This window comes from Trichogramma pretiosum, unplaced genomic scaffold (assembly GCF_000599845.2).
Source record: "Trichogramma pretiosum strain Unisexual culture from Peru unplaced genomic scaffold, Tpre_2.0 scaffold35, whole genome shotgun sequence".
NCBI classification, from domain to species: Eukaryota; Metazoa; Arthropoda; class Insecta; order Hymenoptera; family Trichogrammatidae; genus Trichogramma; species Trichogramma pretiosum.
In genome coordinates, this window is record NW_019640943.1 from 1157415 (window position 1) to 1171609 (window position 14195).

The 14195-nt window shown below is 40.4% G+C and overlaps 2 protein-coding genes across 2 annotated transcripts; both read right to left on the reverse strand.

The window, feature by feature from the left end:
• Positions 1 to 5751, reverse strand: LOC106653434 (CB1 cannabinoid receptor-interacting protein 1-like). Its single transcript, XM_014372874.2, has 2 exons — positions 5224 to 5751; positions 1 to 3074 (listed from the first exon to the last, which is right to left on the reverse strand). The coding sequence occupies exons 1-2, from the start codon at positions 5418 to 5420 to the stop codon at positions 2750 to 2752; spliced, it is 522 nt and encodes a 173-aa protein (XP_014228360.1). The 5' UTR covers positions 5421 to 5751; the 3' UTR covers positions 1 to 2749.
• A 6638-nt stretch (positions 5752 to 12389) lies between these two features.
• LOC106653341 (venom allergen 5-like) lies at positions 12390 to 13954 on the reverse strand. The gene is made up of 3 exons (XM_014372741.1): positions 13841 to 13954; positions 13603 to 13773; positions 12390 to 12791 (listed from the first exon to the last, which is right to left on the reverse strand). Exons 1-3 carry the CDS (start codon positions 13952 to 13954, stop codon positions 12390 to 12392), a joined length of 687 nt encoding a protein of 228 aa, XP_014228227.1.
• Between the last annotated feature and the right edge of the window lie 241 nt (positions 13955 to 14195).

Consider the following 14195-nt stretch of genomic DNA (forward strand, 5'->3'; position numbering starts at 1 on the left):
GAAATTTAACACAAGACACACGCCTTTAATACATTTTTTATCCAACAGTTTTTATTCAAACGGTGGGATTTCAATACAAAATAGATTTTTCATTCTCTATGTTACATTATACATTGCTAATTATATTGTTACGATCTATGTCATATTAGATTACAATGTAAACGCCAGTAGTATTTACAATGTATTTTATTTTTAATTATTTATTTTTTCGAGAAGAGTTTTTTCGCATCTACTATTGCAAGTTTTCTTTATTTTATTTTTTATTTTTATCTTTTTTTTTTCATTTTATTTCCTCGTAATTATTAGTAATAATTATTATTGAGAGTGTAAAAGTGTGCTGTAGCGCATTATATAACTTCTTATTACAAATCGATAATATAATAAATAATTTATTTCTTTTATCATTATTATTATTTAAAATGTAGCATACGAATTATTTTAGCTTCGTATAAAAAGTATGTATAAAAATAAAAGAAAAGTGAATTCGTTATCGTTGACCCTTTCGCGATTTATACTTTTTTTGTTATTTTGTCCTCTTTCGTATTGTTTCGTTTTATTTTTATTTTTATTTTTTAATTTTTTTCGATATGCATTTCAATATTACATTTATTATCGTGCCCCTTTTTGCTTGACCCCCAACCCACCCCCCGCCCTTGTCGGTTACATATATATATGCACAATGAATTACAAGTACGAGCGACGCATTGTTTTTCCACCAAAAATTTTGACAATTGAAACATAACAAGTAACGAGTGATATGATGTATTGCATTTATTATTTTAATTTTTTTTTTCATTTATAACTAGAACAATATCGTATATATAACTCATATTTCGAGTGTAATATACACTCGTCGATCGGTGTGAGCGAGCTGTGTGGGTTTAATACGTATAATCGAATCTTGGTGGTGTTTGCGGCGTAGCACCCGATACAATATAAATGTATTCGAAATACGCGACTCACACGTCATCGTAATATTCATTTATTAAAGATTAAAGAAGTTTTCAACGTATCGTAAAATAGTAATAAGTAAAAAACAAGGCAATGACAGTCTTGTCGCTTGTATTAGTTATAGTTATCATTATTATGATTATTTATATTATTATTGAGATTGCATGCAGAAAAGATTGTAATCTTTCGGTGTAATAACTGTCAACAACGATAAACAATTACATTTCTCAGCTCGACTCTTCTTTTAATTTCTTTTGGTTTCGTTTATCGTCGACGCAATATTTTTCTATTTCACTTTTCTCCGAACGAGCTCGAGAAAGAATAGAGAATTTATCAGAATATATATTGAGTATAAGTAACGAGTATTATAAAATCAAATAGTTAACTTTCAATAGTTTTTTTTTTTTCATCCTTTTTTTTTGTTTTATCCTTTTTCGTCAAATATCGACGGGCAAATGAACGATCAAGAGTGATATGCAATTGCGTTTTGGGAAATATGTATATTATCCATTAGGTACCAGTTTTCAGCCTTGCGAAATATATATTTTATACAATACAATATGTAATCTCGACGTTCGGTATGTAACGTATAGACTATTGCGTTATCTTCAAAAATACAACAATGTTTGTTTGGCTCACTTCGAAACTTGGTCCTAAGTTATACTCTTCGCGAAATTCGAAAATGATATTTTTTTTCGTTCTTTCAACTGTGCTCGTAGAAAAAAATCATACATGTGAGAATCGAAGAAACGTGTTATTTATTGCTTGTTCGTTATTAAACGGAGACACACTTGGAACTGAAAACTGCCAGAGATGGACTACTATTCGTTCTGTATCCTACGAAGCAATTACATCTTATTTGTCTACACGGCGTTTCTAATCTATTCGTTTGCTTGCGCAACTCGTTTATTTATCTACATAATATTCGATTTCGAAAAAGCGTCATTTCGTCATTAATTATTGCGAGAAAGTCTATACCGATACGAGAAGAGTATAAAAGTGCTACTTTACCGACGGAACGAGAATTAAGCACAGTGATCTATTATGATTCAAAAATCGCGAGTGAAACTCCGTGTCGGTATCTCGAAGTAACCGTATACATAAAGACATTAAATATTATCATAATAATTAAATAATAGGAAACATTATTAACGATGATTGATTGCGCGGTCGGTAAAACAGCGCGCGTCCTTCCTCTCCCCTTTTCCCCCTCGAACTTCGCCGTTACGAATCAGCTGATATGTATCATTATTATATTGTATATCAAAGCATGTCCGTGATGAAACACGCAAAACGAATGTGCTCTTTTTAGCGAGAGAGATTGAATTACATAAGCAATTGTAACGATATATAATGTAATAAAAAGCACACGCAATAGCTGACGTATTCTGTGTATATAATATTTTGCGACGTACAAATTATCGAAAGATCTATCTAAAGTCGGTAAAGTAGACCGAGGCAGCCTCCTATAGCTCCTAAATAAATTTTTTTTTTCTATAAAATCTTCTTCCGTTTCCGTTTGTAATCCCTTAAAAAAGCGTCATTACGGCAGGCAAAAAGCGACGCTACTCTTTTAATTTAGCCATATTAATTACGATAACGTGTATATAAAGATAGGTATCTTGTCGAAGTTAATTAAAGTAGTGAAACGAATATTTCCAATGTTATTTTTTTTTTTTTTTCTTTTTGTTTACCCTCACTCGTGGCTGCCGAAAATCCTGGGCATCGTTACACGCGCTTAACGCACGAAGCAGCGTCAATTCACCAGGATAGGATAGATCCTCGATGAAAGCCGGGGTCAGGTGGTCGAGTTGATCTTCTGATACATCTCGCGGTCGACCATCACCAGACTACCCTCGACGCTCGAGCAGTCGAGCTCGATGCAGTGCAGCCGCGAGCCCCACTCGCAGTGGCTCTGGTCGTCCGCCCGATAATACTTGATCTGGAGGCGGATGATGAGCTCGCCCGAGTCGAGGACGCACATGTAGATGGGCAGCTCCTCGCGCTCGCCCCGCTTGCTCGGCTCCTTGTCCTTGGTGCTGTGGTAGGCGCTGTAGGCGCTGGCGTTTCGGTCCCGGGCGCGCTCCACCGCCTCCACGTCCTTGCCGCCGATCGTCATCTGTCTGTGACGCGATTTTTATTATTATATGCAAAGTAGCGAAGATGTATAAAAAAGAAAAAAAAACTTGCCCGCGCGTCCGTTCGAGTTAATAATAAGCATCGCGAAGTAAAAAGGTTTCATACATCGTTATCTTTCATTCCTCTCTAAGCTCGTTATAAGTGCATATATACCGGCTTGCTTGTCTAAAGTCTGTCCGTGTACGTGTACATGTGGCGTTGTACCTTGTCAAGATTATAAAACTTATTAAAAATGGATAAATATCGCGTTATGTAGGTCGATTCTTTTTTTTCTCTCTCTCGGTGATACTTTGTGTAACGTCAACTTGCGTGTGTTAGTCGAGCTTCACTCAAGTGTCGCATAATATTGACTTTTTTAGACGTTTTTTTTTTTTTTTTAATCTAATACCCACGATAAATTGAAGTTTCTCATCGAAGTATAACATCGATATTCGCGTGTTTAAGCAGCGCGGCAAAGAGGAGAGAGAGAGAGAGAAAAAAATTATATCACTTTCGACGTTGTATACGTATATACACTACACACACACGAACACATACGCCCGACTTAGAGAATGTATTTTCCAACTTTATCGAATTAAAGTATTATTGGTTGTCGGAGCTTAGGGAAGTTGCTTTCTACTGTGGTCAATGTCGTCTTAATGTGTGTGCGCTGTGTATCTATATATGTATATAAATTACCGATGCTAAAATAAACCCGAGATGCTGTTCGTGAAATTTTTTCTTTTGCTCCCTTTCTCTCTCCCTCGACGACGACGAGGAAAGATGAAAAATCGAACTCGCTTGATAATACCGTGAGAAATGGGCCGGATTTGTACAGAATGGAAAATCCTCCGAGGACTATTAAACGGAGATAAGAGAGAGAGAGAGAGAACAAATGGTGTCTCGACGACGATGACGACGACTACGACAAAAAAAAATGGCATTCTCGTTGAAATGGAGCAGGTGTAATCACGAGTCGAGTTGGCAAGAAGCGGGCGGCGAGAGAGGTATTTTTATTAATTCGGTCGATTTTTTTTGGTTCGTTCTTTTTTTGTAAAGACTCGGAAATCGTAGAAAGTCAAGTGCGTGTGTGTATTACTCGTGTCTGTACAAAACAACAACAACAACAACAACAACAACAACAACAAAAAGATCGTGTCGTTGTTGCGGCTAATAATAACCGATTGTTCGTCGGAATCGAACTCTCGAGTCGCTGCTCTCATAGCTGTATTATAATTTCGAGCCGCTGCTGTTTTTTTTCGTCCGTCGTGAAGCACGTCGACGAGTGAGAGAGAGAGAGAAGTTTGCTAATGAATAATTCACGTTTAATATGGAGAACCTCTCTTAGCAGCCCACTCATTGTTCCTCTCGCTCTCTCGCCAGCTGTATTATAACCATCGTCTCTTGTTTCGCGATGCCTTTTTTTGTTCGTTCTTTTATACTCTCGTCTCTCTCGCGTATACATATTTTTTTTTTGCATAAAAGACATTGGAAACCGCGACGAGAGTGTCCAGAAACAATACACGCTGAAGGGGGGGGAGCGTATAGAAGGCTGATTGTATAGCGACTCGTACTACTTACATCGATATACCCTCTTTTTCCATGAAATCGAATAACGCATAGAGTCAAGTAGAAAAAAGAAAGTTTCGAGGCTCATAAGAATAATTATTAGCTACGATACGCACCGTCCCAAAAAAAAAAAAAAAAACAGAAATAGAAGAAAAAACGGGGTTGTCCCGCGCCGATCGCGCGCCCGCGTTACACAACCTTTATATATACGTATGCGGCATTAGTATACGATTATTACAAACACGCGACGAACGAAGTGTGTAATGTTGCTGTATATAACTGCCTGTGTGCGAGCAGTAAAGTGGAACACGTGCTTACACGCGGCCAATACAGGTATATATCGTCGTCGTCGTCGTCGTCGGAGTAGTAGTAGTACAACGACTACCGACTACGTCCCCAATTTTATAAACACGCGTTACGATAATAATATTATACGCATATATATCGTCCGCGTAAAGGCGCGCGCTTGTGTGTACATACGTAAGCTCATTCAACTGCGCGCTCGCATACGTGCATTTTTTTGATAAATTTTTTTTTTCGTTGCTTCTCTTCGGGACAAACAAATGTGCATATGTATATACTCACTGCAGCACTTGGGGCGGCCTGAAGCTCACGTCGAACCTGTAGGTGCACCCGGCCGAGAGCTTGACGGTCTTGATCTGGGCGTACTTGCCGGGCGTTTCCATTTTGCAGTAGATTGGCCCGCCATGGGGCTCGCGCTTCATCACCAGCGTCAGGCGAAAGTGAGCAGCAGCTTGGGCCGCACAGCTTCCGCGCTGCATCGGTCTCCATGACCGACCTCCCCTCAGGCCCCCAGCTTCGGCAGAGGATGATCAGCGGTCTCCTTTACACGCTCGTTGCTTTCTTTCACAATTTTTTCTCCTTCTTCGTCTCGTTTATTCGATCACATCGTTCAACCGCACAACCATAAACAATGTCAACTATCTCTTACTTCTATATAATTAACGTACGATGTAACGTCACGGGACTTTATTAAACTTTATTCATTTATCACAGTATCGTGGCTGCATCGTGGCTCTATCTCTCTCTCTCTTACGCAGCAGCCGTAGCCGTAGCAGCAGCTGGGGACTGCTGCAAGCAACTACCCCGACGAGCAGCTCGGAAACACCGCTTTGGCTTCCAACTGCAACGCACACACACACACACACACTCGCGGCTAGGCGCGCATCACTCTCTCTCTCTCCCTCGCGCTGCACCTACCTACCTACCTACCTACCTACCTACCTACCTACCTACCTCTACCCACCTATATATACATATATTTCTATCTCTCTACACCACTCCGTGTGCTCCTTATTTTCAATCTATATATATGTACGATCGCAAGCTCGGAGCTTGCAAGCAGCACGCAGGTGTATAGTCGTTATAAAGGCAGAGGGAGAGGGAGGGGCAGGCTGCAGTCCAAAAGGGAGGGAGGGAGTTAGTACAGTACGTACGGTATACGGTAGGTAGTAGCTACTGCGGCAGAAACAGGAGGTGTCGATGGTGCGCCGCTGCTGTCGCTGCCGCTGCTGCTGCTGCTGGTAGATCATTGCGTATATCTATACGTATAGCAAGAGGCTACTCTAGTCCCTGTAGCTCGTAAAGCTTTTCCGGATTTCAGGAAACTTCATTTCTTCTTCCGCCTTCCTCCTCTCTCTCTCACACTTTCCTCTCTACTTTTTGTATCGAGCGATCCTGCGGACCGATTGCTTCTTTTGTACTCTCTCTCTCTCTACACGTGCCTTGCGTACTGTAAACGGGCGCAAAGTAATTAACAAAATAAAAAATCCTTTGTGCCAGCTCTCTCTCTCTCTCTCGTTCGTTCTTTCTCCCGTGTAAAGTGCAGCACCCGCTTGACCGAGAGCTTCTTTTTCTTTTTTTTTTTTTTTTATTCCTTCGCAAACCTTTTACCCGAGCCAAGCCTGTATATTGCATTGCATTGTATTCTGCAAAGTAAAAAGTCTCTCGTGTAGCGTACACCGTGATTTATGTATATACACGCGGCTTGTACAAATTGGAGTCAACGATTGGCACACTACTCCCTCCCTCCTACCGTCTCGCCCTCTTACGCGCGGCACATTATGCGCGTTTACGTACGTGCGCTCGCGGGCGTGTTATCGCTCGTGCACCCACATCGAGAGAAAAGAGAAACTTTTGCCTTCGAGCCGCCGCTCTCCGTCGAGCTTGCGACGGAGTTAGTAGCTTATACGACCCCCTTTCCAACTCTCTCTCTCTCTCTCTCTCTCTTATATGTACGAGTTTGCATTTTGCAAGCTCGCTCGCTCGGGTGCGATTGCTAATGCGCGCCGCTTCTTCTTCTTCTTCGTCTTCTTCTTTTTCTTCCCAGAGCTCGAGAGAGACAGACCGATGTTGATCTTTCGAGAGGAGGCAGAGCGAAAAAAAAGCTTTACGTGGCCCTTCGCGCGCGCGAAAAGAAAGGCGCGAACGGCGGCGAGTTGCATACACGCAAAAGAGAGAGAGAGAGAGAGCTCGACTGGGGGGTAATAGGTCAAAAGAGAGCTGCTAAAGCACCGAGGCACAGAGAGAGAGAGAGAATATTTGAAAGATCAGCTCGTTCTATACGGGCGCTGTACATTATATACGCGCGTCGCTCTTTATGAGCCGGAAAAAGAGTCGTGTCTCTATGTATGCGACATCGTGAAAGGACTAGCTTATAAAATGAAAAAAGACGATGTCGCGCGCATTGTGTGTGCGTATATACGAGCGAAACTTTGCGAAAGCTCTCGCCTACATATAGGCGTATAACGCGTGTATTAAAATATATAGCGAAAGAGAGAGAGAGGAAGAGTATAAAAAGAAAAGTCAAAGTTGATGTCAGGCCAGGAGAATGTACATAAACATCCTTTGCTTGTTACAAAGTAGTAGTAGTAGTAGTACCTAATAGTTTCGGGCCGCGCGCCGGATTGTGACACGGAAGAGGAAGGGAAGGCAATAAAACGACGTCGTGTGTCGGGCAAACACAATGCGATCGATTAGTGTGTCTTATATATACAAATCGAGCGAGCGAAGTGATTCGTGTTTCCTTACTCGTGATTAGAAGATGAAAAAAATAAAGAAAAACGATTATCGATTCGATTCCACGGCCGATATTTTCGTTGGCGAAAATAAGATCGAGATGACCACATACAGCGCGTGATATGTATAATCTTCGAGTCGAGCGAGCTTTTTTCCGAGCTTTTCTTGTGTATGCTTTCATACATATATCACGCAGCGTCTCGAGTCGTCCTCCCTGCATCGGAGATTATTATCATTGCATTACGCAATCGTACACATAGATGTACGTGCGGATCGAGCCGCGCGCATTTCGCTCCATTCGTAATTCGCCGCGCTCAGGTATACTATATAGCGATGATAACGCGCATAAGCTCTCTTATATTATAATATATATAAATGCGCGTGTGCGTTATGTAAAGCGCGCCGCGACACCTTGCATGCATTATATTATATGTACCTCTGCACCCTCGCCTTCGGTGCTGGTATATAGCACATATATATGTATATGGGTCAAGCCGATTGCTCGCGTGTGTATATAATGCACCCACCGGCGGCTGAGAGAGAGAGAATATTTTGCGCCTCGAATCATCGTCGTTTGTGTGTGTCGGGAGGCCGGCGGCAGCGAGCTGAATATTGCACACGGGCTATTCACCTGTGTGCGCGCCGCACGGCGAGTCAGGCATAGTGCAGCGATTGTATAATGATGCCCGATTCACCCCGACGCGGTAATACAAGTCTCTGCGGAGCGTCTTTGAAATCGATATATATATAGATGCAGTAGCTTCGAAAAATAATAACATCGAGATACGTAATTTTGTCACTCGTTGTACTCTGCGCCCGCGTGAAAAAGTTCTGGTTTCGCGCTGATTTGGCGAAACTTTCATGCAAAAAAACTTTTGTTTAATTTCCAACGAACTTTTAGGGCCTGTGCAACTCGCCGAACTTGCGCTTTTGGTACAAGTTTATGACAAAACTTGATATAAATTTCGGATCTAAAAGTTTTGGTTAATTGCACTTGGGGAAAGTAATGAATAACTCACGCCTTTTGTTTCAAAATCAATTAATTAATTGAATCAAGCGAAATTTTACCACTTACGAGTTTATGAATGTTAATCGACTAATAGCCAAGTAAGTAGTAAGTTTGACGAGTCGCGCGGGTCAATGTTTGTACAAAGTTAAAACAAATTTGGTAAATTCGTCGAAGTTAGAAGAACTTTTGCGGAAGAAAAATTTTTTTACGCGGGTGTAGATTCATTAGGAATGAAATTAAAGGGCTCTAATCTTTGTAACTCTCTCATTTAGAATATACACTATATTCATGTTCAATTTAATTTTTGGAATATCTGCCCGCATTTACACGTATACGCGCGTATATAATATTGACACTTCGCGAGGCGATAATTCGGTAATGATATTTCCACGCGGTATATCCGACGCGATGACGCCATGATGGAATTAATCGATGGCGTGTGCCACATGCAAAATCAAAACCGACGTACTCTTCATTATATATTATAGTATATAATACGCGGAAAAGTCGTTGGCTCTCGGCTAATTAACCGCTTATATGTATACGCCAAAAGGTAATTATATGGCCTAGTTTCATTTCTTTTTCTCTCTTTCTTTTTTTTCTCTCTCTCTCTCTCTCTCTCTACCGCCGGTGTTGCCACGAGCTTTCATTATACGCGATGCGGGGGGATGACGTCCTATAAATATTACAAGCCGAGCGATCCTGTCGATTCGCGAGCGACGACCGCACACAAAAGAATAAATCGGCGCGAGCTCTACATTTCGCTTCCTGCATTTTTTTCTTTTTTCTTTCTTTCTGCTGTCATTCTGCGAAAATCTTTTACCTCCCAACCCTGCTGTATTCATGAGAGATAGGCCTGCGTGCAGAGAAAGAATGATTATCGGATGTTTCTCTGCCTATATATATGCGTCGAGGAATAGAAAAGTAACAAAAAAGTAAAAAAAAAATGTGGCACACACGTAAAGACGTCGGCGGGGCGGCGCGACTGGCGTGCTGCGTTTGACAAGTTGCCGATACATAACGTTTCGTGAATTTTGTATCGCCTGTATATATTCGAGGATCGTACGTGCTACAAACACACACACACACACACACACACACACACACACACACACACGGCCTCCTTGGCTCAGTGGGTATAGTTCTTGCCTGCTGATACAAGGTACGCCGTAGGGCGTGGGTTCGATCCCCACCGGACGAATTTTCGAGATTCGTTTTTTCGCCTGGTGTGGTCGAGCCTGTGCCTGAGGTGGAGCGGGTACCACTCAAAAAGAAGACCCGGGCTATGTCATCAGCCTCCGAAGCGGTAAAAAACCCCGATCACTGTGCGAGCTGGAAGCGATAGGAAAACCATAAGTAGGAGCCCGAGGCGAGGACTCACAAGGCTGGCAATAGATGGAGCACACCACTCCCATGATGAAGTCGGAAGCGAGAACCACACACNAAAAAAAAAAAAAAAAAAAAAAAAAAAAAAAAAAAAAAAAAAAAAAAAAAAAAAAAAAAAAAAAAAAAAAAAAAAAAAAAAAAAAAAAAAAAAAAAAAAAAAAAAAAAAAAAAAAAAAAAAAAAAAAAAAAAAAAAAAAAAAAAAAAAAAAAAAAAAAAAAAAAAAAAAAAAAAAAAAAAAAAAAAAAAAAAAAAAAAAAAAAAAAAAAAAAAAAAAAAAAAAAAAAAAAAAAAAAAAAAAAAAAAAAAAAAAAAAAAAAAAAAAAAAAAAAAAAAAAAAAAAAAAAAAAAAAAAAAAAAAAAAAAAAAAAAAAAAAAAAAAAAAAAAAAAAAAAAAAAAAAAAAAAAAAAAAAAAAAAAAAAAAAAAAAAAAAAAAAAAAAAAAAAAAAAAAAAAAAAAAAAAAAAAAAAAAAAAAAAAAAAAAAAAAAAAAAAAAAAAAAAAAAAAAAAAAAAAAAAAAAAAAAAAAAAAAAAAAAAAAAAAAAAAAAAAAAAAAAAAAAAAAAAAAAAAAAAAAAAAAAAAAAAAAAAAAAAAAAAAAAAAAAAAAAAAAAAACACACACACACACATTCTCACAGATATAATAATATTATTATAATTTCAATGATTCATGCGCTAGACTCACACACGCGCCCCGCACACGCGTAAATATATTTATTATTTAATCTACATACCGCACGTGCATATATACGAATGCAATTTTACGTATTCAAGTCGCGAGCTACTACTGCGAGTTCGATCGATCGATATTATGATAAATATATTAAATTTCTAATTCCACTTGTGCCTTTTCCATTATTACGCGCGCGCGCGACTCTCGTTGCGCCTCTTCTTTTCAATTCGAAAACTCGATATTATTTCGAACGCTCGGCTGGCGGTAATTACACACACGCGTCCCACATGGCAGCGCAGTAATTACAAAGAGCAGAAAAAAGAGTCGAAATAACAAACGATAACGATATATATGTAACGCAATTATACCGTTTTTATTATTTACATAAAAAATGCACGTGCGGTTACTCTCTTTCTCTGCTGCTGCTGCTGTTGCTGTTACTGCTGCAGCGATCAACGCGTATACGTACGACACGCGATAAGTAACCTTGGCACAAATATTATGGGTGAAAAAAAAGAAAAAAAGAAACAACGTAGGTAGCATATAGCAGTGGCATCGGCAGCGACGGGGGAGTGAAAAAAAAGGGAGCAGAGCAAAAAAAAAAAAAAGCAGCGCCACTTCATCGATTCTCAGCCGCCCGCTTATAAATACTCTCGTTATCGGTGTGAACGTGTGTGGTCGCTCGCGGGGAGAATGGTGGATTTGCTCAGCCACACACACATACACAGTCAAGTTGCACCTACAGTTGGAAATACATCACAGCAGCGGAGACCTACACACACACACACACATAGCTGAGAACTTATAAGACTTTTTCTCGCATGTGTGTGTGTGTGTGTGTGTGTGGGAGCTTGTGGCACTGCACACGAGCCGTTGACCCGGCCAGTAGGGTATAGTACAGTTACACTGGCATATAGCCGTAATGTATAAACGAGGTCTGCATTAAAGGCGCTGCACACAGTTCGCACACACACACACACACACACACACACACACACACACACACACGAACTCTTATACACATGGCCCAGATTGGCGCGTTATACTACTGCAGGTGTATTAGGCTATTATAGGTATATAAAAGCCACCGTCGCCGCCGCGCGGTTACTTTTTCGGCCTCACGCTGTATAATAAATTATTATATATATACGGACTCGATGTTAGTTATGATAGATATATCGTATAATGCGTTATTGCCGAGGAAGAGCGATATCGAGGCCAAGGAGCGATGAGAAAACACCCGAATTTTTATCGTCGTATGTGCGAGACTTGTTTTATTTATTTTTTTTTATTTTACGCCTTTGAAATTGGGCGCCTTTCGGAGTAAACTTTTATGTGTACGTAACTTTTTTATCTCCCTCTCTCTCTCTCGCTCTATATATACGATGTATAAGGCAAAGTTTCGTTGTATTATGCATACGAGTGCAGCTGTCGTCGTCTTTCGAACTTTGCCAACTAAATGTACGTATCGCTGACTGCATATATATAATCTTCGTTATTATACGATCGTGCTCTGTTCTTCGTCAAAAAAATAAAAACAAAGACAAAGTCGTTATTTTCGTCTCAATTTTATTTCATTGCATCCTACATACACGATATACAAAAAGCAAAAACAACAACAATTAAATCCTACACGGCATCGTCATCATCGCGCTCGATAAATCGGATAACCGACAATGTTGCCGGAGGGCCCGTAATTGCAGACCAGGTACAGAGTGTTGTAGCGTCCGTCCCTGTACCTCGTCGAGCCGCAGCCGACGTAGCTCGTGTCGGCCCACACGATCTGCGTGTAGGTGCCGACGTAGCGTTGATCGGCGCCCCGATTGCGAAACCCGGCCGAGACCCGGGCGCCGTCGTGATAGACCACCTGGTCGTACCAGTCCTGGACGATGGATGTCACGCGGAGACTGTGGGCGTTGCCGGTGGTGCCGCGATAGCCGACGCTCTGGCCCACGGGGAAGCGCTCGGTGTTGCGGCACGAGTCGACGCTCTGGCGACAGGTGTTGGCCCAGCGCTGGGCCATGGCCGCGAGCTCGTTGTCCCATACCTGCGTGGAGTCAGGATATTACACTCCGTTACAATTCGTTACGCTCCAATGAAAATATTGGATTGGTTCTTACCCTAACGGAAATCGTTTCTTCTAGCAAAAATTAATAAAAGTTTTATAAACTTCTATTAAATTTTTATTAATTGATATAAACATTCGGATACGATGCTCTAATAAGAGTTAGTAAAAGTTTTTTTCATTTTCCAGTTACAATATTGTCAATTTTTATAGAAAGTTATAATCTATTCATAAAAATTATTTCATGTTTGTGAAAGATATTAAAAGTTTATCGATCTTTTTATTTAGCAATTTCAAAATTTGAATGAGCTTTTGAACCAGACATTATACGATACTTTTGTTTTCATATTCGTTAACTACATTGAATTCTCAACAAGTGTCTGAATGTACCATGAATGCATGTGCGTGACAAGAATTTTCAAAAATCTTATGTAAGATCTTACGTATGATTATCGACAGTAAAAGATCCGACACCAGTTCTTAAAGCTCTAATTATCAACTCTGAAAATTTTTTTTTTCTTCAAAATTTCACACAAGACTTTTTCTACAAGTTCTTCATAAGAACTTTCGTAAGATCTTAAATAAGATCCTACTTATGGTTATCAGCCGTGTATGTTCTTACTTAACTATTTACACGAGTTCTTACGTAAAAACTTACACAAGAACGTATATTTTTTACTAGCCAATAATTAATCAAAACTTTAAAACTAATGTCAGAATTTTAAATATCAATAATACGTAAGATCTTACGAAAGCTCTTGTTAAGAACATTTGTAAAACGGGGTGTACTTACCAAATCGGGCATGTAGCGCGCCGCCGGCTGTGGCCCGGGACTGCCCCTCGTCTCCAATCCCTGGGCCACCCTCTGCCTCAGCTGATTGTGCAGCTTGACGATCGACTGCTTCTCGGCCTCGAGCAGGCCGTAAGCTATCAGATCCGTGCAGTTGGCCGACGGGCCTGTATTCTAGAACGCCGCCGTTTTATATATCGTTCGATCTTAAATAGCATTTATAACGACGACGACGACTCACCGGATAGAGGCAGACCGTGTGGTCGGCGCAGAGATCGCAGTACTTCTGGACGCTCAGCAGATTGCCCGAGAACGTCATGAACAGGTACTGCATGAAGTTGCTGAGGCCCTGCATCTTGACGCAGAATCAAATTCCGATTCAAGGAAGAAGAGAGGAGCCGAAAAAAAAACCTCGCGACACGATTTTTCGCCGCTAATTTATATAGGCGCCGCGCGAACGAGACGAGTCGAGTCTCGCGGTGATCGCGCGATTTATCTTATCGTCGAGAAAGTGTGCAAGTATTAATGTCAAAAGAGCAAAGGTAGGCAATAAAAAAAAAAATCAACTAATTTGCGCTTGACTTCTTTGTGTCTGT

Excerpts from the sequence above, each read along its gene's own strand:
- LOC106653434 (XM_014372874.2), bottom strand. The coding sequence starts at position 5,420 with ATGCAGCGCGGAAGCTGTGCGGCCCAAGCTGCTGCTCACTTTCGCCTG. Across the intron at positions 3,075-5,223 it reads AGGCCGCCCCAAGTGCTGCA|ACAGATGACGATCGGCGGCA; the intron begins GTGAGTATATAC and ends ATCGCGTCACAG.
- LOC106653341 (XM_014372741.1), bottom strand. The coding sequence starts at position 13,954 with ATGCAGGGCCTCAGCAACTTCATGCAGTACCTGTTCATGACGTTCTCG. Across the intron at positions 13,774-13,840 it reads ACACGGTCTGCCTCTATCCG|AATACAGGCCCGTCGGCCAA; the intron begins GTGAGTCGTCGT and ends GCGGCGTTCTAG. Across the intron at positions 12,792-13,602 it reads CGCGCTACATGCCCGATTTG|GTATGGGACAACGAGCTCGC; the intron begins GTAAGTACACCC and ends GACTCCACGCAG.